At 34.9% G+C, this 27,915-nt stretch overlaps 1 protein-coding gene across 5 annotated transcripts in view; it reads left to right on the forward strand.

Moving 5' to 3' along the window:
- The window catches only part of HSD17B4 (hydroxysteroid 17-beta dehydrogenase 4), an 87,465-nt gene that overhangs the window by 57,765 nt on the left and 1,785 nt on the right, over window positions 1-27,915 (forward strand). For all 5 annotated transcript variants that reach the window (XM_003826707.5, XM_003826709.6, XM_003826708.7 and 2 more), the window contains 8 exons: window positions 1,101-1,204; window positions 6,947-7,012; window positions 12,584-12,653; window positions 13,291-13,397; window positions 14,515-14,601; window positions 17,278-17,364; window positions 18,651-18,789; window positions 23,800-23,927. In XM_003826707.5, coding sequence (XP_003826755.2) covers window positions 1,101-1,204; window positions 6,947-7,012; window positions 12,584-12,653; window positions 13,291-13,397; window positions 14,515-14,601; window positions 17,278-17,364; window positions 18,651-18,789; window positions 23,800-23,927 — 788 coding nt within the window. The remainder of the gene's footprint in view (window positions 1-1,100; window positions 1,205-6,946; window positions 7,013-12,583; window positions 12,654-13,290; window positions 13,398-14,514; window positions 14,602-17,277; window positions 17,365-18,650; window positions 18,790-23,799; window positions 23,928-27,915) is intronic.

Raw genomic sequence — 27,915 nt, forward strand, 5'->3', positions numbered from 1 at the left:
CAATTGAGAACATTTTTGATGCTCTTAAATATTATGTATGTTCTTTATCTTCCTTCTCCTCCTTTTCCTCTTCCTTTCTCTTCTCTTTTTAGGTTTTCATACTTGTCATTCCAGATGTTGGCCAACACTTGGCTACTATTCTCCCAGTTCTCTTTTAGTCTTCTCACCATTGAACCAAATGTAACATACCAAAAAAAAAAAAGTCCTGCCGAAACCTTTCTTTGATTTTTACTGTTCTCTCTTGATCTGCTCCATTTATTGAAATACAACTTGGTAATGGTCCTTAGTATATTAGAATTTGTAGACAAAGTGAAATTGGTTATTCAGTTGCCTATGTGATAAAAATAAAAATCTTATTTGAACTACATTGACATGCCTTTCCTTATTTTTGTTTATAATTAGATTTTTCTTTAGTATGCAATTTAAAATCATATTTCTAGTTTTGCAGAGCTAGATATGAAACAGATAATAATCTGTCCCTAGTAAGTTAGTAAATAGAGGGACAGCTGTCTTATTCATTACTTGCTCACTTATTTGCTAACTTGCTCACTCATATCATTTATTCACTGATTTATTAATTAATAAACACTTATTAGGTGCCTTTTTTCTGTACAGGAACTATTCTAGTTGATGGGAAAATAAGAGTGAGCAGAACAGCCATGATCCTGCCCTCATGTGGCTTATACCTTCATTCCCACTTATTTCCTCTCCATGCTCTTCTTGACTGCTTTGGCAGAATGTTTGAAAGTTCGAGTGTGGTTACCTGTACTTTCTAGTGCGATTATTTGAAATGTTTAAGGTGGAAATAACTGGGATCTGAATAGCAGTTGGAGAGCCTTAAGAAAAGTGAAAGAACTGCTATTTCATAGTTAAGAAAGGATTTTTGAAGCTCCTCTTCTCTCTGCCTTTCAGATTCTGGTATGAATGGATTAAAATGAATGCTTTGTAATCCAAACTTGGACACCTTTACATGTTAGAACTCTTTCAGTAATTGGATTTTGTTTTTGAAACCTTGACAGGAATTGTTGAACCTATCTTGGTTAACTAGTTATGCCTTTTGGTGGTAACTTCTTTTATTTTTTCTTTTATTTACTTTTCAGTCTATTCTTATTCTGAGAAGGAACTTATATGCCACAATCAGTTCTCTCTCTTTCTTGTTGGCTCTGGAGGCTTTGGTGGAAAACGGACATCAGACAAAGTCAAGGTAAGCCATGACTTTGTAAGCAAAATATATGTGTAGTTAAGGATTCTTACCTATACAATTGAGACTTGAACAGCATGAGTTTGAACTGCATGAGCCCACTTATAGGCAAATTTTCTTATACATCTGCCACCCCTGGGACACCAAGACCAATCCCTCTTCTTCCTCCTCCTCCTCCTCCTCCTCAGCCTACCCAATGTGAAGATGATGAGGATGAAGACCTTTATGATGATCTACTTCCACTTACTGAATAGTAAATATTCTTTCATTTTTTATGTTTTTCATGACATTTTCTTTTTCCTAGTTTCTTCTTCCTCTTCTTCTTCTTTTTCTCAGAGACAAGTGAATGTTTATTTTTGTGCCTTTCTTCCTATGTGTATGTCAAGTCTTTTTCAAAACAAGGCCCCAGGAAACTCCAGATTCCATTATGTCCCCAGGCTTGGTCAACTGCTGCAGGAGTCTTAGGGAGCCTTGTACAAATGCTAGATTTGCTCATTTACCAACATTAAACCCTTGGATAGACGATGCAGCAAAGCAGGACTCCTTCCTCCATGGAATGTGCTGATTTCAGATGAGGTGGCAGCCAGTGTAGAAAACGTTTCCTAGCTCATTTTATTGTAATAATGCAGAATATAATAACACAAAATATGTGTCAATTGATGGTTTATGTTATTGGTAAGGGTTTTGGTTAACAGTAGGCTATCAGTTGTTAAGATTTTAGGGAGTCAAAAGTTATACATGAATTTTTGACTGCATAGTCAGTGCTCCCAAGCTGCACATTGTTTAAGGGTCAACTGTATATTGATCTTATATTACCATATATGTAATCTTATAGCATAGAGACTTGGTAATACGTACTTTGAAATAGTGTGTGTTCCTTGAATTTGAAGTGCTGTTTATGTTTATATATTCTCTGTACAACATATTTTATATATAGAAAAGCCTTGCTGAGTTAAGTATAATGTATCTGAGATAATTATGGGAATATTTGTTATTTTCTTGTACAATCTTTGCAGACCCCAAAAGTTTTTAGAAAAATTGAACACAAGTGATCCTTGTATAGATTAAAATCTTCATTTATTAAAGGACCTAAGTATTTCTCTTATGCAAGATAATTCTGGTTATTCTTTTGTTCTCAAATTCTAGAAACATATTTTTCCTAAAAATATTTAATTTGGATTTCACGTTAATCTGGCTTTACCTTTAAGTTACTTGTGGTAATAAGATTATACTGTAGTCAATATTCTTCTGTAGTAAATAAAGTATTATTTAAAGCAGTATTGGGAAAAGACTTCTGGAATGGTGACGTAAGAAGCCCCTTGGACTTTCTTGTCAGTGAAACAACCATGACTTGTAAAAAATTATTTTAAAACACAGCTATTTAATGTCTCTGGAAATTGTCCTAAGGGTATAGAGCAAATGAAGAAACATTTATTCAAGAAAATCTATTATATTTTGGTAAGAACAGTGAGACTGTGTGGCATTTGAGTCACAACCCCTCTCTTTGTTCTTCCTCTCCTGGCTGAGCATGACAGAAACTGTACCCCAGGCGTTTGCAGCCAAGAACGTAGGAGCCCTCTGCCGTGCTGTCTTCCCAGGATGGGCAGGCTATTAACATTTCTTATCCTTCCCACTAGCTCTGAATTGCGGATGCTCTATTCCAGGTAAAAGTGACTGACTTGTGAGCCTCTATTTCTCCATCCAGCCCCCACTTACAGAGTGGAGACTTTACCCTACCTGTGGCAGGCTGAGAATACTGGGGCCCTGATTGCACTTGCCCTAGCTTTCCCGTAGCGTGGAGGTTCCATGGTTGGAGAGCCAGCAGAGAAGAACAGAAGCTACTACACCTGCCCTGCTTCCTTCTTGTAAAGCAAGTGTATCATTTGGAAAGAAGTATGTCACTATTCCTGCAGAAGTTCTGCCTAGAGGGAGAGGAAGGCTGTAATAACACAAAGTTCTGACCCTCTTCTCAAGGAAACAGAGTCTTTTTGTAACTAAGTATTTGGAAGTTCAAGCATAGGGATGCCCTCAAAAACAAGGTGTGACTGTAGTGATAAGCAATTAAGAGAAGGCTGGTAGTTCCATAACAGCAGGGAGCTAAAGTGTAGCCCAGCTAGACATTTACTAGAAAGAACCAGGGAAAGAGATAGCTAAGAAAAGCCCTCCTGGGATTGTAACAAACGTCAAAGACTGGCCTCAATGACTACCCTTGCAAAGAGGCTTGAATTTAATTGGATCAGATTGTTGAACAATTTATACCCCAGGACACTGTTGAAAAAAATAGAACAGTCATCTAGCAATTAGTGGAACCTTACAACTGGGTATGATACCAAAAGAGGCAGACAGTTTAACAGAGAGACCAACGAGAGACAGTCAAAGAGAGCCTGCTAAAACCAGTGTCATCGTAGGGTGACTGCACCTATTCAAGGTACACTCTCTGAGGAGCAATATCAGAGGCTGTACACTATTGGGAGAATAGACTCAAATGTAAGAGTCTAGCTAAGTTACTAAATAAATAAACAATAACAACAAGCCCTGGAAGGGGTGGGGGATTAGTGTCTAGAGTTGTTATAATCTATTATCTGAAATGCCCAGTTAGCAACAAAAAATTATAAGACATGGAAGAAACAGGAGAGTGTGATGCATAGACGGAAGAAACAAACAGGCAACAGAAACTGCCTTTGAGAGAACTTAGTAGACAGACTTCAAAGCAGCTGTTATTTATGTTCAAAGAACTAGAGGAAACCATGCTTAAATGTTACTAAATATATATAAATTATTACAAAGACTCAAATAGGAAATTTGGAGCTGAAAGTATAATAACTGAGATGAAAAATTTACTGTTGAAGGGCCAAATGTAGATTTGACAAAAGAAAGAATCAAAAAAGCTTAAAGATAGATTGATAGTGATTATACAAACTAAAGAACAGAGAGAACTACAGTGAAGAAAAGGAAAAAGAATGAAGAGCCTTAGAGAAAGATGGAGTATCACTAAGCACACTAACATTCATATAATGGGTGTATCAGAGACAGAGAAAGGAACAGAAAAAAATTTTGAGGAAATAATGGCTTTTGATGAAAAACATTATACATCCAAGAAGCTCAGTCAACTCCAAATAGATTATATATCTAAAGAAATCCATATTCTCTTCATTGTAGTAAAAGTGTTGAAAGCCAGAAACGAAAAGGTTGAAAATAATCAGAGAAAAAATGACTCATTACTTACAGAGGAACCCTAATAAGATTAAGAGCTGACCTCTGACTTCTCATCAGAAACAATGGAAGTCAGAAGATAGTGGGCTAATGTATTCAGAGTGCTGAAAGGAAAAAAAAAATACCACAAGGTCAACTAAGAATTTTATAACCAGCAAAATGAGCTTTCTAAAATAAATGTAAAATAAAGACATTCCTGGACAACAAAAACTGAGAGAATTTGTTGTTAGCATTCTTGCCTTATAAGAAATCCTAAATAAAGTTCTTCAGATTGATAGCAAGTGACCACATACTGTGTTTATATGAAATACCCAGGTTAGGCAAATCTGTAGAGTCAGAAAGTAGGTTAGATGTTGCCAAGGGCTGGAGGAGAAAGGAGACAAGGGAGAGTGACTGCTGATGGGTATAGGGTTTTCTTTTGGGGACATGAAAATGTGCCTAAGTTGATTCTGGTGATGGTTGGACAACTCTATGAATATACTAAAAATGACTGGATTTTACATTTTAAAGGGGTGAATTATATGTGTATTGTGTCAGTAAAGCTGTTTGAAAAATTAGTATTGATCAATACTATATGAAAACAATGTCCTGGGCCCGCATTTAAAAAAAAGTTGTCCTCACTTATTGCTTGGATGTGAAAAAATTACCTTGACAGATATTAAATGGGTATTATTTACGTGAGGTTGTATCTATTCACAGGTAGCAAATTATGAGTTATTAAGAACCCTAAGGCAAGTTGTGCAATGCAGAAACATGCAGTGGCATTCTCTGAATGAAAAGCTTGGAAATGTTATATTCACTCTTAAAACTTCCAAGCTTTTAGTGAAGATATTATTTTAGAAAGGGTAAAATACAAGTCTGAGGCTATATTAGATGAAGTAAATATAACATGCTATTTGTTTTTCCTTTTTAACTGTATGTTCTTTTTCTTTATTCTTTTTTTTTTTTTTTGAGATGGAATCTCACTGTATCGCCCAGCCTGGAGTGCAGTGGTGCAATCTCAGCTCACTGTAGCCTCTGCCTCCCAGGCTCAGGTGATCCTCCTGCCTCAGCCTCCCAAGTAGCTGGGATTACAGGCGCCCGCCACCACACCTGGCTAATTTTTGTATTTTTAGTAGAGACGGGGTTTCACCATGTTGGCCAGGCTGGTCTCGAAATCCTGACCTCAGGTGTCCCATCCACCTCGTGCTCCCTGTATGTTCTTTTTAATATTGGGCAATAATGAATTACTGTAGACCAGAAAGTAATCTAAACTAGATACCATTCTCTAAGCACTTATCACAAGTATCACTTGTTGCTTTGAGAAAAAAATCAGAGATGATGTCAAGTCATGGTGAAGCCCTGTGCCATAAACGAGTTTCTAGTCTGTTAACAGTAAAACTACCATCGCAGCACTGTCCATCTTAAATGCCCTTTGTATACATGGCATACAATGGATTTTGTGGAATAAAAGGTACTCAGAATTTTTTAATTTTTAATTTTTATTTGTTTATTTTTAATCAGGCAGCCCTCAGAATCAAGACAGGTTCAGAGAACTCTTGGTACTCAGAAATTTTAAAAGACTGCTCGGGACCTATAGATTGAAGTCAGGTCCTCCAAAACCTAGTAGAATGCATTGAAAATGAATTTGTAAATAAAACCTGCAAAATACACTGGATGCAACTGAAACAAAGGAGTGTAATTCATGCAATGATTTTTGAAAAACGGCAGCCTGACTTTTGTTTGCTTTTAGAAGCAGCAACTTCCCTCATGATCTTTTTTTATGTTTTGGGTGTGGCGGGGTTTGTGAGGAGAAGTTTGGGAATATATCTAAGTGTGGCATTTTAGTAATGAAAAATCACTAATTTCTTAACTCTCTGAAAGGATAAAAGCTTACTTTGTTGTGGAAAATTTACTTAAATTATTCTATAATAAAATTTTGCCTCTATTATAAATGATTGAGAAGTAGATATTAGCTACTTGAATTTTTTATGTTTACTTTGGTTTAAATCAACCCTAAACTGGCACTCAGATACTTACTTTGTAGATGTTGCAAACTTTTCATCAAAAAGGAATTTTAAGTGTTGGCATTAAGGGATCATAATAATTCAAATATTTTTGGTAACCAACTTTAAAATGTATTATTTTGTTAAGATGGCAAATTAAAATATGCAAGGATTTAAAAGACCAGTTTTAAAGACTGAATCAATTTAGATGTGAATTATATGTCTAATTCTTGTAGTTGTTTTCATCTTTTACATAGGGAGTAACTGTCCTTAACTTTTTCTCCATTGTGGCCTGGAGGATTTATCTGATTACATAATTCTTTACATTTAAACAGGTCATTTCAGGCAAATCATAGAGTAGATGAAGCTAGGAGTTATGAAATTTTAAATATCATTATTTCCTGAGCATGATTTTTTTTTTAAACCCTTTTATCCAATTTGCAGAGTTTATTGTATTGAAACATGATCGTGTATCAAATGTGAGTTTGGTTAAAGAGAATAATGATAATTTGTATTTAAGATTAAACATGTAATGTCTTAATTTTAGGTAGCTGTAGCCATACCTAATAGACCTCCTGATGCTGTACTTACAGATACCACCTCTCTTAATCAGGTAAGATTGTATTTTTAAAAAATGATAAATCCACCTGGTTGATGACACTTTTTAATTTATAGCTCTGATACCTTATAACATTATGCATCTAATGCATAATGAATAATATGTTATTATTCAACATAATAAACATACAGACATGTTTCCTGTGATTGCACGTTATTTTTTTTAATTTTTAGTTATTAATGTTTTCCCACTAGATACCAAAATAAAATATAAAATGGTTTTTTATTAGTCAATTTAAAAAGCATTGCATGTTGTTGGTAATGGAGTGCTTTCTTTGGAGAGGCCGCCCACTTTAAGAGTGAAGAATTTCATGAAAGCCTCAGAGTAAGTGCAGGATAAAAATTAGTTAAAAGGCAAGTATTAGTCATCCTTTCCTCTTTGGGAAAGAAAGCAATGCCACACTGCTTGGAAACAGATTATTTTATACCAACTGTAAAGGATAGGCAAATAAAGCATCTTAGAAGCAGTAGGTGATTTAATCTTTTTTGTTTGACATAAAAAATTTGTTTTCTGGTGAAGGAGATAAAATGTCCTGTCAGTTCACAAATTCTGTGACCATAGAAAAATTTGTTTAAGAAGCAAAAGGCAACCATAAAAGTGAGAAAAGCAAGTTTATTTTTGAGAGACCTTAAGATTCTTCTCTAAGATGGCCAGTAGACTAACCATGCAGATATAGCATAAAATCCTTAAACCTCTGGAGTAATGCAGTGTGTGTGCATGTAATAACAGCAAATTGTTCAGAAAGGTCACTTTAAAAAATTTTTGGTTGTGTTTTAGAGGAGAACAACACAGTGGGGCCTACTGGAGGGTAGAGGATAGGAGAAGGGAGAGGATCAGGAAAAATAACTAATGGGTAGTAGGTTTAATACCTGGGTGATTAAATAATATGCACAACAAACCCCCATGACACACAATTACCTATGTAACAATCCTGCACATGTACTCCTGGACTTAAAAGTTAAAAAATTTTTTTTGGTATGTTCGATATGAAAACTTCTGCAGGACTTATGTTTCCTAGCAAATAGAATTGTAATCTCATAAGCCAGAGAGAATTAAAGTTGGTACATATGTATTTTTTTTTCTGTACCATATAATCAGGTGATGGAGGGAACATTGTTTTATTCTTGCTTTTAAATATTTTTTCCATCCATTACTGTTTCTTATGAATTTCTTAAGAATGTGCTCATATTTATGTTTACATAAGGCTTAATTGAGAAACTAATTCTGTTAGAGTACTAAAAAACAGAAAAGGCTCGTGGTTTCATGGTTCAGAAAACCCAAGAAATGCCTCTTTATTATACTGAAATAAAAAATATATCTGCTACAAATAAAAGCTGAATAGTTTCCAAGGTTTGAATTTCTACGCACAGTAAGTAGTGGGGTTTTCTTTCTTTTGTTTTTTTTTCAGATGACTAAAACTTTTTGTTAGTTTTAAGGTAGGTTTTAATATTTTGCTGCGTGACAAAAGACAGTTTTAAAATCAACAATATTTTTGTGTGAATAATGGGCACTCATCATTTGGCAGAGGTTCTTGGCCATTTTGTATTGTATGATAATTAGAGAATATAATGGAAGCTATATGCCAGTTCCCTAAAAAACATTTTGCATAAAACTTTGCGTAAATTTCAGGGAATTTGTGGGACATTTGAAATTGGATCCATGCTATAAGAAATACAAGTCAATTAGAAGAAATGCCATCTATTGTCAAGGAAGGGAAGGAACACTTGGATACTCAAGATATAGATGTCTGAGATAACTAGGGCACCTATTCCAAGCAATGAATGTTTAAATACAAGGCTTTGATTTGTAGTATAAGTGTAACAGACATTCAGAGAAGGGATACTTATTAGGGAATGACATGTAGAACTGAGAGGTGACAGCGTGCTGGCAGTCCTCACAGCCCTCGCTCGCTCTCGGCGCCTCCTCTGCCTGGGCTCCCACTTTGGCGGCACTTGAGGAGCCCATCAGCCCACCGCTGCACTGTGGGAGCCCCTTTCTGGGCTGGCCAAGGCCGGAGCCGCCTCCCTCAGCTTGCAGGGTGGTGTGGAGGGAGAGGCGCTAGCGGGAACCGGGGCTGCGCATGGCGCTTGCAGGCCAGCTGGAGTTCCGGGTGGGCGTGGGCTTGGCGGGCCCGGCACTCGGAGCCGCTGCTGCCGGCCCCGGGCAATGAGGGGCTTAGCACCCAGGCCAGCGGCTGCGGAGGGTGTACTGGGTCCCGCAGCAGTGCCAGCCCACCGGTGCTGTGCTCGATTTCTCGCCGGGCCTTAGCTGCCTTCCCGCAGGGCAGGGCTCAGGACCTGCAGCCCGCCATGCCTGAGCCTCCCACCCCCTCCATGGGCTCCTGTGCGGCTCGAGCCTCCCTGAGGAGTGCCACCCCCTGCTCCACGGAGCCCAGTCCCATCGACCACCCAAGGGCTGAGGAGTGCGAGCGCACCCCGCGGGACTGGCAGGCAGCTCCACCTGCAGCCCCGGTGCGGGATCCGCTGGGTGAAGCCAGCTGGGCTCCTGAGTCTGGTGGGGACATGGAGAACCTTTATGTCAGGGATTGTAAATACACCAATGGGCACTCTGTATCTAGCTCAAGGTTTGTAAACACACCAGTCAGCACCCTGTGTCTAGCTCAGGGTTTGTGAATGCACCAGTGGACACTCTGTATCTAGCTGCTCTGGGTTGGTTCCAAGTCTTTGCTATTGTGAGTAGTGCTGCAATAAACATACGTGTGCATGTGTCTTTATAGCAGCATGATTATAATCCTTTGGGTATATACCCAGTAATGGGATGGCTGGGTCAAATGGTATTTCTAGTTCTAGATCCCTGAGGAATTGCAATTTTAGTTTTATGTTAGTGTTGTACAGATGAAGAATATTTGCCTCTGTGCGTTTTGTGGTTTGGGATGGTTTCCAAGATTCTTAGTTCAAAATTGCCCTTTCTCTCTGTGTAGCAAAATGCAATTTCTTTAGTGGGTGGCTTTAAAGAAGGGGCACTGTGGGGAGGTGTTTTATTTTTAAAAATAAAAAAAATTATCTTTCAGGATCATTAATTTCCTCTCTTGCTTCTTTTTTTCTTCATCCAGTCTCCAAAGGTGATATCTTTGTTTTATTCTCTTCTCCCCGAAAGTGATATCTTTCTGGGATTGCCACTGGAAGACCAGTGTACTATTAATTATTTTCATTGTAGTCAGTGCTGTAATCTTCCAGGATTCATTTCAGTATTTTTGCCCTTAAGATGGATTTATCTGGGAGTGATTTTCCTTTTCCCTCTTCCATGCACTGCTTTTGCACCCCTCAAGCCCTGCCACTCTGCCGTAGCTTTCAGAGGGTGCTCAAAAGTTAGCACTGATAGAAAAGTGGTGTTTATTTTGAGACTTACTGGAATTTGAACTCTGCAGTGTTCTCTGTCTTCTAGTTACACTGTAGGCTTGAGATTTGTGTAGTTTTATTTGTTCTCATTGTTTGTATTTTTTTTTTTCGAGGATATGAGGACTTAAAAAGCACAGTTTCCTGAGCCTATTTATTTAGCATTTAGTTTAACTTAATGGTACAATTTTAAAAAATCAAATTAAGAAATAGTTTACCTGTATGCAGATTATCCTCCCACCTACTTTTAGTATGCAAAATAATATATAGCTATTTTTCTTTTTCTTATTTTTTTGGTGGTTGTTATTTATAATGACTTATTTCTAGGCAGAAATGAAACGACACAAGAAACTTTTAGCTTTCCTTCTGAAATATGCCATTTCTTCAAAATACGTAGAAGATAAGCTTTGGCAGTGGTCATTATTAATTGAACAATGCTTATTTTGTGTTATGATTGAATGGGTCAAACATCTAGTCAGTTGGCTTTTGTCATTTCTCATAATGAGCCTTTTTTGTCTTCGTTTAACTCTGTTATCTATAGAAAGCAATGCTATCATTGAAATAATGTGAGATATTTCATATTAATATGATTTCTTTAGAACACTGTATTCATTTATAGGAATGATATATGTGGGATAAGAATACTAGTACTAATCTTAGAAACTTGGTTGTTTGTATTGTTGCTATAATCTTTAAAAAATAACTAACATTTATTGAGGTATTATTTATCAAAGATAATACCTTGTAAGCTTTATCCCACCTTTTTCCAACTACTCTGTGAGAGTAAGTTCTGTTAGCCTCTAAATGTTTCTAAATGAGCAATTGAGGCTTCGAATGGTGAAGAAACTTGCCCATTAATGGTAGAGCTGGCTTTGAATCTAGATCTGACTAGTACCAAATCCCATGATCTAGCATGTGTTTGATAATTTCCTGTCACAATTTCAGGCCCTGAAATGTGTTTTTCTTTCATTTGTATACATCATGATATATATTTGCTAACATTTTATTATATAAAGTGCTTTTAAAAAATTATCATTTACTTCTCTTAGCATCTCATATGGGACCTTGCAAGTCACCAGTATTCAATAATTGTTTATTTGATTTCATTATATTAAGAAGACATGTAAAGGAAAGAATATTGAGTCATTGGGAAAGTAAATAATCTATAGAACCATTGTATGGAGTAATGGAGAAGGAAAAGAGCTTATTGGAATTATACGAAGCATATTAAAAAGAGTGATGCTTTCTTATGAATTATAGAATATTTTCTATAAATAAAACTTGTTAAAAATAGTCAATAGTTTAAAAGTAATAAAAGATCAGTAATTTTAAAAAGATATGGCTAGTCTTTACACAACATTTCAGTAGTCTTTGGAAAACAGCACAGCAATTAATGAGAAAGGGAAGAAGTCTTGAGGCTGACCTAAAAGGGTCAAGTTTACAGATACATTAAATACACTTACTTGGTAATTTACTTAATTGGTAAATTATTTGGTAAGTTACTTAATTGGTGAATTTCTTCCTTTCAATGCTGGTAAGTGCTTTCTAACTTGGAAGAATGTACCATTTAAACGCCAGAAAGTATGGTGACTTTTTCCCTATTGTTATCCAGGCCACGCTGCTAATCCTACTTTATCTAAGTAAACTAGTGATGTGGAAATCTGGACTCAGCAGAACTTTTATCATAATAGCAAGCTATCAGTTCAGTCAGTTTTCTTGCAGGGTGAGCTAATGTTCAGGGTTTAGTGTACCAGCAGAATGAAAGTTAGTGAGAAGTCTTTGATGTTTCTATGTCTGATATTGTCTTAGAAGCTTCAATTTAAAACACCCCAGTAAGAAAGTTGGCATAAATTTTGCTTGCTTAGAGCAGACTATAAACATTTACCTTATCTGCGTATAAATGGGAGTAGATTGATTGACTTCTTTTTGTGAATTTCTCCTTAGGTAGTAGTAACAGTGTTTTACCTAAATATAATTCTTGGCTTCCCTTTCTACATGTTTTTCCCTCCCACTGATTTTAGTGGCAAGTGTTAAAAAAACATTTCATTATAGGTAATCTTTATTGTTAAAAATAATTATTTTTAAAATCAGAGCCTCAGGTACATTATGATACAATGCTTATACCAATAACCAGTCATGTTTCCTATTTTTCATTTAATGTATTCTAACAAAACACTGAGTTCTAGTTATGTTTATGCTTTCTCCACAGGCTGCTTTGTACCGCCTCAGTGGAGACTGGAATCCCTTACACATTGATCCTAACTTTGCTAGTCTAGCAGGTGAGTTGTCTTTAATATGTATCAATGAAAAATATTAGCTATTTGATATTTAATTAAATAATGTAAAGACACGACTACTTATGACTGGTAGTTTGAGTAACATTTAAAAAAATGTTATTTTATTTATTACTTTTATGCAAAGGATATGGAAAGGTAGGAAATGTGTTCAGAAAATAGTGCACTTGAAATTCAGATTATGGTGGAGGGAAGTTCCTGCTAGTGCGAGGTCTAGGATAGGACCACAAGGGTGGGTGTCTGAGTTATCACAAAGGACAAGGTCATTGGAGAGAGAGCAAGGAACTGAAAGGTTAGGGAAGGATCATCTACCTGTGTGGATGTTGAGAGTACCCTGGATGATTTCATGGTTACAACCAAAACTAAACAAAACAATTGTGTTTCCAGATCTCTCACATTCTTTTCCTGTTTTTTTTTTTTTTTTTTTTTTTCTTTCTTTCTTTATTTCATAATTTCCTCCCGGGAAATACTCTTTAAAAAATATCTACTGTGTTTCTTAAAATAGATGGTATAATTCCTGCTAATGCAGTCTAAGGACATTTTTAAAGTCCTGAATTAACTACACTTGATTTTTAAACTTTAAAGGTACCTGTATCTAACTCAGTGTTCTCTCTTTTCCTAGGTTTTGACAAGCCCATATTACATGGATTATGTACATTTGGATTTTCTGCCAGGCGTGTTTTACAGCAGTTTGCAGATAATGATGTGTCAAGATTCAAGGCAATTAAGGTAAATGTGTATTACTACGTAATTTGAATATTACTTCCTTTTTCTATCTTTAGAGAAGAAAAGGGGTTTTAGTGATTTAATTGAAAATAGATATTGTACTACAGCAATGTACATTTTTATTATTTCATTGACCTGGCAATCAGCACACTTTCTTTTTGTAGCTATAAATAGCTCTGTTGCACATGCACCAGGAAGGATGCACATTGCAATTTTGACAGATTAACTGGGTTGCTTTATAAATTAATTAGGTGCATATATTATGTGTATATATATATATATATATCAGTACATATGCCTTGAAAACTCAAGATTTGCTTTTTTTAACTGTTTTATCATTTTCCTTAATTTAATTAAAAATGTTAAATGGCTGATTAAGTCCAATAAACATACATCTACAGCAATATAATGACTGCATATTGTTTTAACTCTGTACTTTTTAGTTGATTTCAAATTTTTATCCATTTTAAATAACAAGGAAAAATATCCGTGCCCATATTATTTTTGTGTACGTTTAAGCCAAAAGATGTACACTTAAAAGTTTAAGGCGTTGTCAAATAGCTCCAAAAGCTTTTAATTTATCCTCCATGCAGCAGTGAAAATATATTTTCTGATGCGTTGCCTTTGATAGCACTAATTACTCTCATGCTTTTCGTTTTGTTACAACTATTTTTTATTATCCAGTAATATATACACAGAGAAAATAATACAAAAAATTATGAAATAAAAAGTGGAATTATTTTGCCCTGCATACTCACCCCAGGCCTCATTCCTTAGACTTAATTTGTACCACTTTTAACTGTTTCTTTAAGTTGTTCTGATGTACCTATATCACTCTACCTAATATGATTATGGTTTTATTTCTTGATTTGTCAAGATAAAAAACACTATTTTTTGATTCCATACTTTGAAAGACAAAGAATTGGCTTACTTATATTAGTTACATCTTTATTTTACTAATTTTATCATATTATACTTAGGTCTTTTATGAATTTAAATATCTTTAAACCTTGATTTTTTTTTTCTTTTGTGCTCTCTAGTTTCCTTTCCAATTTTTTCCTCCTACAAGTAAAAGAGTTTCCTTTTAAAACATTTTTAACCCCACAATTCTTTTTTAAAGGCTCGTTTTGCAAAACCAGTATATCCAGGACAAACTCTACAAACTGAGATGTGGAAGGAAGGAAACAGAATTCATTTTCAAACCAAGGTATCAATTTTGCTTTTTCACCCTTCTCACATGCTTTATCATTGTGTTCCATCTTATCATTTTTTTTTGGTTAGTACTATGGATAGAAAGTTCTTTTTAAGTAATGGTAAATTTTAATTAAAAATAAGATACAGCTTGTCTGGCGTTTTCAAAATTTTTATTTATCAGGCAACACTTAATAAAATAGAAGTGTTTTGCACCCTGTGTTTTATTTTCTCTTTTATTTTCAACTAAATTGGTAGCTATCTATGCAGCAGTGGCCCAGCTATTCTGAAAACCCAGCCAACCATGTCTTTTTGGCTCAACTAGTCAATCAAGTCATTGTCAAAATATCATCTTAAAAAATTTAAAGGCATGACTCAGACAGATATACAGTGAAAACATGACAGAAATCTATCTGACTCATTAATGAAGGATCTTGCAATATGATAAAACATGTTCAAAAAAAAATTAGAACAACAGTTTATATGGTCCAATAGGAAAGTCATTCTAAAATAATTTTGCAGAGTTAGAGACAAAATTAGTTAATATCCTATAGAACAATAAAGTCTTATCCTTTATGAGTTTTCTCTGGACAGAAATCATATGCATCTTGATTACACAAAAATCCACAAATTAACAAGTTACATCACAGAGTCTGGGCCTAACAAATAGTAAATGAGGGTATTTTGGGGTGAGGCTGTTAGCAATGCTCCAGTAAAATACTAAAAGGACATGCAATCATTGTTTTATTTGCAAGTTATTAAAGACAGTTTTTGTTAACACAGTTGACCAGGCTAATACTTTTTGGCTTGATCATTTCATGCTATATAGAGCATATTAAACAACTCCAATGATAATAGTAACAGCTTTCATTTATTGAGAACCTATAAACTGGCAATAGTATTTTCTTTAATATGCATAATAAATCTGTATGTAAATATAAGAAAATCTAGGTTCCTAAGAAAATCTAATCTAGGTGTCCTAAATAACTTGCTCATGGTCACACAGCAAGTGGTTGAGCTGGGATAGAAACCCGATCAGCATGGCTTCAAAGCTTTGATTACAGGCCCCAAATGTCTTTTCTGTATCATGTTTTCTTTCACAAATAGATAACTCTGCAAAATTCTTCTTACATGGTTGCTTTACTCCTAATTCCTTTCTGCTGGTTGCAATATCATTTTCCTGCTTAATCTGTACATATTGTTTATTTTACTTTTCAAATTCCTCCTGTCCTTCAGGCTTAAGTTCAAGCTCCACTTTGCTCTTAGAGACAGTCTCTTACTATTCCCCACTTTCCTACCCATAGATACACTCAAATTGGTGTTCTCTGAAAGCCTTTGCAGCTAATATCTGTGCCACATATTTTGGAGCCCTCACATTTTCTAATTTGTTTTGTATGAGTAAGTTTTGCTTTTTGATTAAGATTATGAACTCTAAAAGTGTTAAGGACCATGACTATATTACAGGTTTTTATTTTCCTGCAATTCTGGTGATGAATAGTATGTAAATAATTTCTATGGATACAAACTTGAAGGGCTGAGAAATGATTAAATGTCTAAATATAATGTATTCTTGCCATTTTGTTAAATTCTAAGCATGCTGTCTTATCTTTTCAGCATATTTGCTATATTTTTCTTCAGTGATTATAGATATTCTTTTTCTATTAGTTTTAGGACTCCTTCTCTCTCTGCCTCCTTTTCTCACTTTCTCCCTCCCTTCCTCCTTTCCTTTCTATTCTTAAGATATAAGAAACATTTTAAACCAGTGTTTTAAAATGATTTGCTTGATTTGGTAACAATAAAATAATTTACTGAACTGCATTTTGTTCATTAATTATCTCTTTCCATGCTTTTCAATGTACGTAATTTGAAGTAAAGTGAACAAATTACTTGAAAGATCTTTTTTCCTCCAAAATATGATGAGATGTAGTCAAGAGAATGATCTTCTTGATTGTTAAAAATCAAAGTTTTAATAAACGCTACATTAAACTTTAGAAACTTATCCTATACATTTGTAGCAATAACATAATTTTTATGAAAGAATAGCCATTGGAATAATTTGAAATGAAGGACTGGGAATTAGAATTTGAATTCCTTTAATGACTATTTTGATAAAAGCCTATTTACACATTTAGTTCATGCTGTGTACACTTCCTCTTGAAATAAGACCTGGAATTACTACTTAAAAAACACTATTATGATTTGTTCCTAGCCAATTTTATTCTATATTAGCAGAACAAATGTACTTTGAGTACCACTACCTCATGTGGCTATTGTGCTATGCCTTTTACTATTTATAAGGATTCAGCATGGACTGAATTCTATTTATAAGAGTTCATCCCCTGATCCCCACTTCCCCCCAAAAAGATGCCCAAAATACCAAGGCCCAGTCTCTATCAGTGTATTTACATTAGAATTTTGGGGGATGGGACCTCATAGGGTTTCTTTGTTTGTTTGTTTTAAAGGGCTCCAGCTGATTATAAAGCCAGGTTTAGTAACAGTTGTATTAAATCAGAAAGCCTTTATGTTTGTTCATCTTGACATTTACTTTAGCAGCCTTTTATTTTATCTGGATTATTATATTCTTTTTCATATGAGGCAAAAATAATAAATTTTAAACTTTGTACTGTTTCACAGTGAAATTACACTTCCATTGTAATCAGAATAAATCTTTTTTTTTTCTTCTCCTCCTAAGGTCCAAGAAACTGGAGACATTGTCATTTCAAATGCATATGTGGATCTTGCACCAACATCTGATACTTCAGCTAAGACACCCTCTGAGGTAGGTTATAAAAATTAGTATCCAAGCCACTTCTTCATTTAGGAATTTCAGTTAAGGTGACTTTAAGAGTGGTTAGGCTACGTTAGAAAATTAACAACCATGAAACTATTCTTAATTCTTGAAGTGAAAAACATTAATTCAAAACAGCTTGGAATAGAAGGAATATTCTGGCAATTTATGAACTTTAAAAAACTCATTTTGCAGGATACTAGGATATCTTTCAAGAGAACACAATTTTCTAGTTTTAGAATAAATAAATCAGTTGTTTAATCAGAATCTTAAGCAAACAGCGTTTTGGAGAAAAATAGATTAAAAAGTTGAATATCCTTTACCTTTTTCTTGATTTAAAGGTTTATATAAAGTTTTGTGTGCAAATATATAAACCAGTAGCGTGTATAATTTATTAAAACATTGTATTCTTTATTAGCATGCTGAGACTTTTGATAAAAATGTTTATATTCTATCTCTGAAATATTAACTTTGTAATGTTGAGGTTTCGATACCCATGATCTTTAATTGTCTGTCATAAACCACATAACTGACTGAAAATTAAAATCCCTTAAGAATAGTCTAAGAAAAAAAAAAACATAGAGCGGGCTCGGTGCCTCACGCCTGTAATCTCAGCCCTTTGGGAGGCTGAAGTGGTTAGGTCACTTGAGGTCAGGAGTTCAAGACCAGCCTGGCCAACATGGTGAGACTCCGTCTCTACTAAAAATACAAAAATTAGCCAGCCTTGGTGGCAGGCTCCTGTAATCCTAGCTACTCAAGAAGCTGAGGCAGGAGAATCACGTGAACCCGGGAGGTGGAGGTTGCAGTGAGCCAAGATTGCACTACTGCATTCTAGCCTGGGCGACAAGTCTGTCTCAAAAAAAAAAAAAAACAAAAACAAAAAACCCAAAACTTAAGTTTTAGAGCTGTAAAGAAATTCAGACTTCATGTAATTTAGTCTTATTTTATAAATAAAAAAAATGAGACCATAGAAGTTGATTAATTTGATCAGGATATTTCTAAAGTTAGCTAAAACATAGGTTGTCCAGTTCCTATTTTTCTTTTAAAATATTATTTCTGAATTCTAATAAAAGTAAAATCCTGTTATTAAGAGGACTGAGGTTCTGAGTGATGTATACAAATATAAAGAAAGTATGAAAGACACATTGTATGAAGAAAACTGACTTATTTATGTACAGAGTTTTAAAAAATCTTTTTTTTGCACATGTTTTATAATCACTTTTCTCCATGAGTTATTTTTACAGAACTTTTACAGTTTATTTTGTTGTTGTTGTTAGGGCGAGAAGCTTCAGAGTACCCTTGTATTTGAGGAAATAGGACGCCGCCTAAAGGATATTGGGCCTGAGGTGGTGAAGAAAGTAAATGCTGTATTTGAGTGGCATATAACCAAAGGCGGAAATATTGGGGCTAAGTGGAGTAAGTTATAGCCCTGATTTTATAATATTCTAAGGTAATTCTTAGTAAATAAAGTATCTTTTTAACAATTAAAGACCTTTGAAGGTAGGTAAATCTTACCTTTTTAGGTAAGTTTTTTTTTCTTTTCCCGTGGGAATGAATAGGTTTGGGAATGTCCAAAGGGGTGTGTGTGTGTGTGTGTGTGTGTGTGTGTGTAAGTGTAAGAGATGTAGGGAATCAATTGAAATGAAAATAACCTGTTTTAAGATTTCATTGTAATCCTTGAAACTAGTTTAAACAGTTGTCTTGGCTATATGCATCTTTATCTAATCTTCAGCTTCTTAAACATAAGGCAAATTCATCAAGTCAAAATGAAGTATTTTTAAGTCATGATATTTGACAGTTACAAAATTATTTTATTCATACCAAAACAATAATTTGGATTATCTTAATTATCAATATAAAATCACTATTTTCTAGATATATACAGATTATAGTCAAAGGTGTTTGTTTATCTAATCTAGGGAAATTATCTATTAGAGTGCCATGCACCCAATATAAAACATCTTGCCGCAGAAAGAAAGCAGTCATATTTCTTTTCACTGATGTGGAGGTCCAAAGAGACCCTGGTACCATTTTGTGAAGAAAGAGAAATTAGAGGATAAAAAGAATAAAGAAAAAATATTCTGTCAGATCTTTTGCGTCTGCTGTGTAACTCACATCCTTAATCATGGCACACACTTTAATTATGGAATATTCTAACCTCACCTTTATTTTCCTAGAGATTCTTCAATTAGGTTGAAAAGATGAAAATGGATAGGAGGTAGAGCAGTAAGTCCCTGAATTCCCTTTCAACAGAGTCTGTTGCTTGTCACAGTTATCTTACTGTATTATGGTCATTTATAATTGTATGTTTTCTCTCATTTGACTTTGGGCTTAATCCTGAGAAATGGCTGCAGTTTGTCTATTTCTAGCTTCTAGTATAGTCAATAACACATAATAACTAGCCTGACTCTGTATATGTTGGAATGAGTGCTAAAAGCCATGTAGAAAGCATAGTTTTAGAAAATAGTATGGCTGCCTTTTAAAAAAAAGGTTCTGAAATTGATGCTTTACCTTCTATTAAAATAATGTTTATTGTATGGATAGTGATGTTTATTTTTTATTTAGTATGAGTGAAATATGTAAGTATACTATGATACTGAGATATTTCATAAATAACTAACATATTTTATAGTATTTATTACTATTAATTTCTAAACCCAGCCAGAAGTTATTGTAGTAAACCCTTTGAATCCTATTTTATTGTTCTAAGCAATGGTAAAAAATCGGAGGAAATGAAAGATGACATAAAGGCATAAGGGAGATAAAGAATCAGAGGATTTATGTGGCCTACAGAATAGTCTGCTCTTGAAAATTAAAACATAGGTACTCTTATCTGAAACTCCAGAAACCAAAAAGCTCTAAAAATGAATAGTTTTTTTTCTCATGATTCACTGGTGGTGAAGTCTGACTTGAACTTATATGATGCTGTTGATTGTCTTTAACTCAGCTAGTGTGAGTTAGACAAGTATAGAAGTAATATGCACGTTTATAGATTGTTGCACCGTTGGGGGCCTTTTGTAATATGGAATACATGTTTTATGTATTATATTTCCTTCCTAAAATCTGATTCCAAATTCCAAAACACATCAGCCTGAAGCAGTTCATTCAGATAAGGACTTGTGGACCTGTACATGTATATAAATAATTCTTGTAGAACACAAGTGATAAGAGACATGGAAAAAAGTGCTCTCTGCTTTCAGAGAATGGGAGGATTGGTTCATTCAATGAACATTTGAGTATTTATATGCCAAGTTCTCTGCTAGGTGGAGACTACAAATATGAATTGACAGGATGCCCTTTTTTTTTTTTTTTAATCCATAGGGATAATTATTTACAGGCTGTGTGTCAGGAAAGGTGAAATACTGGGGTTGAGGAAACAAAGGTTGTTGCATTGCAGAGTGAAAGGAAGACCTCAATTAAGGAAATGGTAATAATGGAGAGGAGAGGGCCTATGTGGAACTATTGCTAAGATTGAATTGGCTAACTTAGCTACTGATTATGTCTAAAAATTAAGAGGAATGAGAAAGAGTCAAAACTAATACTGTGGTTTTGAGCTTGTGTGCTTGAGGATGTTGACTGCATTACTAGAAGTATGAAACAGGTAGAGGAGGGAGGTTTGGGAGAGAAGAAGATAAGTTGTGGTACCAACACTGTAGCCAACCAAGATCTGGACTAGATTGTGGGGACTGTGGGCCTGGAATTTAAGAGTAACTTCATAGCTGGAGGCAGAGAGTTGGAAAGCATATTTGAGGAATTAGTAGTTGGAACCAAGAACGTTGGCTTCATTCACCACCTTGCTTCATGACATGCAGGAAGAAAATGGAAGGAAAATCTTTGTTGGTCCTGCTGTTCCTGTTCACTTTATGGAATAATGGTTCTAAAATTTCCATTTGTCTGTAAACAAAATGAATATCATAGAATTTGGCCCACAGGTTTTAAATATGCAATTTATCAGTATTTTAGGCAAAGACAATCCTATACTTTCAAATAGAAATCTATTGTTTGTATGTATCCAATACCTGTAAAATAATAATAGTGTAACTTTTTACAAAGATTTATTTCCATGTGTTGAATACAATGTTGCTGAGCAAAGTCTGTTTTGTTTTCTTTAGGATGATAGGTTTAAGCTGGTTGGCATTGAGCAGTTTGGTTGTTTTCCTCCTGAATTTAAATTTGGTTTCCTTTCACATGTTTGTAATCATTTCCATTATAGGAACATAAGTGGAATTTACATTCAGTTAGCAAGATACTATGGATTTTTGTTTGAATATGTTTTTGTTTGAATAAATAATAAAATGAGCCGAGTTTTAAAAGGCACGTACTATAATTAGTTGTGTAGAGTTAAGTCTGCATATCTGGACTAAATCCAAGCCTCCATCCATTATGTACTATATATATACTGTATGATGATGTGACTGGATGAGGATGTTCTTTGACTGTTAGAGGTTATCTATTTTGAATCTTAGACATTTGCCACAGTATGTAAGAATGTACAGAGGTTTGGGAACTGGCATTCTTTTGATACCAGAATAATTAATTCTTGAGGATACCATGTGATCATTAAAACCTCTGAGCTCCTGGGTTGGTGCTCATCTTCTAGCAGTCAAACCAGATTGCCGCTTAGGATTCTCAACTTGGATATAAACTAAATCTCAAGGGTGTTGGTTCCAAACGTTGGATTTGGATTGAAATGAGTATCTCATGCATTTATAGAAAAGTCTTGAAAGATTTTCCTTGAAAAGGAATATGCTCTCCAGTTAGGAATGGGGGCCTGTTTGTTGGAGGTGTATCTGCCTCAGGGTTACTCTCTATTCCCAAAGCAATAGTGACTGTTTCTTCTCTTACTAACAGCAGCTCCTGACTGCATGCTCATGTACATTTATCTTCAAAAGTATACACAAGTGCACGAAATCATTTAAAACAATTTCTGACTTTCCATCTTCTGTGTGTTATTCATCTTAATAACATCATTTTGTACTTTTTTTGTTTGAAACAATTTGAGAATTATAGAAAAGTTGCAAAAATACTAGAGAACTTTTGTCTTTCATCCAGTTTCCTCAAATTGTTAAAATTTGTATCTCATCTTCTTTACTATTTTTTTCCATCATATGTGTTTTTTTCTTCTGAGGCATTTAAGAGTAACTTGCAGACATGATGTCCCTTTATGCCTAAGAGACTATGCTACTAGCATTTTCTAAGAACAAAGACATTCTCTTATCTATTCACACAACAAAGATCAATATCAGGAGATTAACATTGATGCAGTATGTTAGCTAATCTACAGATCTTGTTAATATTTCAATTGTCCCAATAATGTCCTTTATAGCAAAACAATAATAATTATTATTCATTACTAAAATGAAGAAAGAAAAAGAATTGATCAGGGTCCCATCTGGGATTATACATTACATTTTGTTCTTAGGTCTCTAGTCTGCTTTAATCTGGATGAGTTCCTCAGTCTTTGCTTTTCCCAATTTTGAGATATTTGAAGACTGGAGACCAATTATTTTATAGCCTGTTTCTTGGTTTGTTTTTAGTTGATGCTTTTTTCATGTTTAGTTTTAGTTTATGAACTTTTGGCAGGAATAACACAAAAGTAATATGCTCTTGGTGTGATTTTTAAAAACTTAATTTTTAACCTGGGTTTTTTTCTTTGTGTTTGTTATTACTAATATATATTATATATATATATATTTTTGGGGGGTAGACATCCTTCTTTCATGTGCTTTTCCATTTATCAAATAATTCCTAAGTATTTTCTCTTCAAGGAAGTATAGGGGATACAAAGACGAAACATGTTTGTGCCAGCAAAGACCTAATATTAAGGGAAGGTAGCATAAACAAAAACAGTTCCTTCTTTCTCCTGGAGTGACCCTTTGTGATTTGTAAAGTATATATCCTAATAAGATCCTCAGGGGTCTCCAAGTTTTCAAATGCCATATTCTCATCTGTTACCTCACCCCTCCCTCATTAAATGCTGTAAAGTATGACTGAAATTGTTATGGACTCTTTCAGAAGCTTAGTTATTAATAAATACAGAGCTAAAAATCAACAGTAAAATGCGTATAATGAATTCTGCCACTAAGAGAAAATGAATACAATCTCTTTCTTCACTTCTGCAATAAGATTAGCTGTGATCTTATAGGTGTCTATAAACTCAAGGTGATGGTGGTGGTTGCAGACCATGACCTGAGCCACTACAGAACTGGAAGTTCCACTTCTTTACCTCAAATTTCTGTATTCTTGTATTTCTATATTTTGCTTTTTTTCTAAATGACAGATAATGTATAATTGATAGAATATGTGTAGAATAAGTGCCACATTAACATGGAAACTATAGAAATGTCTGCATTTTACTTGGTTTATTTTACCCTCATTTTGTTGGAGAGAAAAAGATACACATTGGTTTCTTCCTATTTTTCCCAGCTATTGACCTGAAAAGTGGTTCTGGAAAAGTGTACCAAGGCCCTGCAAAAGGTGCTGCTGATACAACAATCATACTTTCAGATGAAGATTTCATGGAGGTGGTCCTGGGCAAGCTTGACCCTCAGAAGGTAATGTTCTCAAATGTTCATTTATTCATTGTTTTATTGTTTCCTCTTTTGACAATTGCAGTTTTTAAGCTGATGCCCAAATTCTGATTTATAAGCCAGGTTTCTTACAACTCTGAAGATGACACAGTTGCTACTGATATTCTGGTTGACAGGTCATATATTTCTTTTTTAATGGAGTTTCACCTGACACTTTTTAAGACTGAACCCGCATCTAGATTTTTTAATATATTCTGTTATGTGTTCAAAGGTGAAAAACCATATGACATTAGTAGGTACTACATAAAATTAGACATTCCCAATAAATAAGATTAAGAAATCATTGAATATTGGAACTAGAAGGATATTTTAACATAATAGCCCATGTCTTACTTAGGGTGAATCTTAGAGGCATTTCAGTGGAAAATCATGATTAACAGAAGAGTGCCTTCTGTGATGATTATTTAGTTAATATTATTATGAAACTTTTGACCAATCCACAAATATACAAAATTAAAGTAATTGATGTGGCAATTAGAATGGAGGAGAAAAATTTGTTATTTTCAATTTGTGATTATGTAGCTAGAAATTCCAAGGAAACTAACTTATTGATTCTTAGAATGAAGGAGTTCAAACAAATGGCTGAGTGCAGTTATTTAAAAATAGCTTTCACATAGGAGTAATTTGAATAAATGAGGAAATATATGATTTTCCTGTATAGAAAGACTAAAAGGAATTGTAAAGTAGTATAGTAGGTAAAAAGTAGTCTTTGGCATCAGATAAAATCTAAATTTGAATCTTGCCCCTGTCACTTCATCCAAAAACCTTAATTTTCTCATTTGTAAAATGAGTTTAATAATTTTAATGTTTACGAGGCTTGTTATAAGAACTAAACCCAATAATATGTATGAAGAGCTTAGTACAGTGCTTGGCAATGCAGTGAACCCTCTGTTAATTTCTTTCCAGGAATTTATTTAGTACCTATTCAGGTTCTAGGTATTGGCTGAATTAAGACAAAACCCTACTGTATGGAGCTTCTTTTAGTATACTAATGCAAAAGAAATAAAATCTTAAGTTAGAGAAGAGTAAGCCTGAGTATAGTGTTAGAGCAATGACTGGCAAACTTTTTCTGTAAAGGGTTACACAGTAAATATTTTAGGCTTTGTGGGCAAGATGGTCTCTGTTGCAGCTCTTCAGCTTTGCCATTGTAGCCTTAAAGTAGCCATAGATAATATGTAAACAATGGAGTGTGACTGTGTTCCAATAAAACTTTATTTACAGAAACAGCCACTAGATCTGGTTCTCCAGCTGTTGTTTGCCAACCCTTGAGTTAGAATGTGACAGGACAGGGGAACGAACTATTTTAAATAGGTTGTTTAAAATACCTTCTGGGGGTTTTCTAAGGTACCTGAAATGCCTGATAGAGATTTGAACAGAGTATCAGAATGAGTCATCAGACTAAGGAAACAACTAATACAAAGGCCTGCAGCGCGAGGAACTTGGCTCCACTTAGTCTTCTCTGAGCTCCATAGTGAAAGAACCATCCCTCTACTTGACCACTCTGATGGGAAACTTTCTGGCATGTCAAACTTACTGTGACCAAAATAGAACTTGTGATTTATTTTTCTCCCCCAGTCTCTTCCTTCTTAATTAGTGGCACCATCATCTATTTACCCAAATTAATAAGCCCAGAAATGAAAAAATTATCTTAGATTCCTTCTGCCCTTCTGTATCCTTTTCTTCCTTACTTCTGTCTGATCTTTCTCCAAAATATATCTTGAATTCATCTTCTCTTCCTCTCTAGGGATATCACTGTGATCCTAGCCTCTGTCATCTCTCACCTGTCTTACTTCTTCCAGTCTTGTCTCTCCCATTCAGTCTGTTGTTCTCCACCCAGGAGCCAGACTAATCCTTTAAAAATGTAAATCAGATTAGATTATTTATGTATGTTAGTCATTTCTACTACTTTCATTAATTACTGGTTCATATTTATCATCCCATTTGATAAAAAATCTCCAGGATTTCCTTTTGCACGTGTATAAAATCCAAGTTAGCTGTTACCATGTCGTGTATGATGTTTCTTTCCCTTGCTCCTTTTTCAGGCTTCATCCCATGCCACTTGCCCCATCACGTGTAATGCTAATTCTAGTTATTTTGTTGTTATTTTGTCCTTCCTTTCAGTTCTTTCCCATCAGCTTTTACTCCTTCAATCTCTATGCATTTGCCTTTTCTGGAATTTCTCCTCCTAGCTGTTTGCATGGCTGGCTTCATTTCATCCAAAGTAGTTTCTTCCTGTTATATTCTGATAACATCCTGTTTTCTCCTTCATTGCATTTATAACAGGCTTTAATTATTTGTTTACATTTTACTTTTTGACTCCCCTAGTTTAATGTTAGCTCTATGAGAACAGGGGCAGATATTTAGCCTAGCCTAGAATATTGCCTAGTATACTGTAGACATTCATACTCAGGTAGATTAAAGCAAATATAGAAGGAATGAAAGTTCAATATCAGAAGTTTAGGCTGTATAGAAATTAGAAACTTCTGCATGTCAGACTCTATAGTATATTTCCATAAATCAAGGGAAAAAAATAAAATGATGATACAGAGTATCATTCCAAAAATTCTGGAAAGCACTACAACCTCAATAGAAAAAGTGGACAAAAGTCCATCAATGATAGACTGCATTAAGAAAATGTGGCACATACACACCATAGAATACTATGCAGCCATAGAAATGGATGAGTTCATGTCCTTTGTAGGGACATGGATGAAGCTGGAAACCATCATTCTCAGCAAACTATTGCAAGGACAAAAAACCAAACACTGCATGTTCTCACATGTGGGAATTGAACAATGAGAACACCTGGACACAGGGTGGGGAACATCACACACGGGGACCTGTCATGGGGTTGGGGGAGAGGGGAGGGATAGCATTAGGAGATATACCTAATGCTAAACGACGAGTTAACGGGTGCAGCACACCAGCATGACACATGTATACATATGTAACAAACCTGCACATTGTGCACAGGTACCCTAGAACTTAAAGTATAATAATAATAATAAAAAAGAAGAAGTGGACAAAAGGTATGGAACAATAATTAATGAAATAAATAGAAATGACTAACATACAAAAGAAAAAAATTTTTCCAGTATCCAGAAATACAAATTAAAGCATGTTATTTTTGCCTCATATTTTCAAAGTGTAAGAAAATAGTATTTTTAAGGTTGGGATAAGATAATTTACACACAACTGGAGGGAATATAAAATTGGTATAGGCCAGGGACAATGTCTCGTGCCTGTAGTTCCAGCACTTTGGGAGGCCAAGGCTGGAGGATTGCTTGAGTCCAGGAGTTTGAGCCTGGGCAAGACAGTGAGACCCTGTCTCTACCAAAAAAAAAAAAAATTAGCCTGGTGTGGTGGCACACACCTGTAGTCCCAGCTACTTGAGAGGCTGAGTTGGGAGGATCACTTGAGCCCAGGAGGCTTAGGCTGCAGTGAGTGTGATCATGCAGCTGTAGCCTGGGTGACAGAGCAAGACCCTGTGTCAATCAATCAGTAGGTGGTATAGCCTTTCTGGAAAGCACAGTGCTTCCAGACCTTCCTCCTTTATGGCAGTTTATAGTCTTACTACTTTTTGCATGGCACTCCTAGGCCAAACCATATACCTAACAGTTTCATTTATGAAGTAGTTCGAAACAGTTAGTTTTTTGTGTTCAACCAGTATGACTGTATTTCCCTCCCAAATTAACAGTATTGGGAAAGTGTCCCTGAGAGAGTTTGCTGTGATGTCTGGTGCATGGCAGTGCAGAGTTTGGAAACTGGCAATATGGACATATGGTTAAGGGCTTTAAGAAATAAGAAAATAGATAGGAGGAAAGATTTATGTACAAAATTCTTCTGCTCAAAAATGTCCAAAATTGATATTTTTACTTCTAGTAATCAGGTGTTCTTGTTTTAGGTTGTAAATCTCTTTCAGAGTTTAGTACATAGCAGGCTGGCCTAAGTA

Source organism: Pan paniscus, chromosome 4 (assembly GCF_029289425.2).
Source record: "Pan paniscus chromosome 4, NHGRI_mPanPan1-v2.0_pri, whole genome shotgun sequence".
Lineage (NCBI taxonomy): Eukaryota > Metazoa > Chordata > Mammalia > Primates > Hominidae > Pan > Pan paniscus.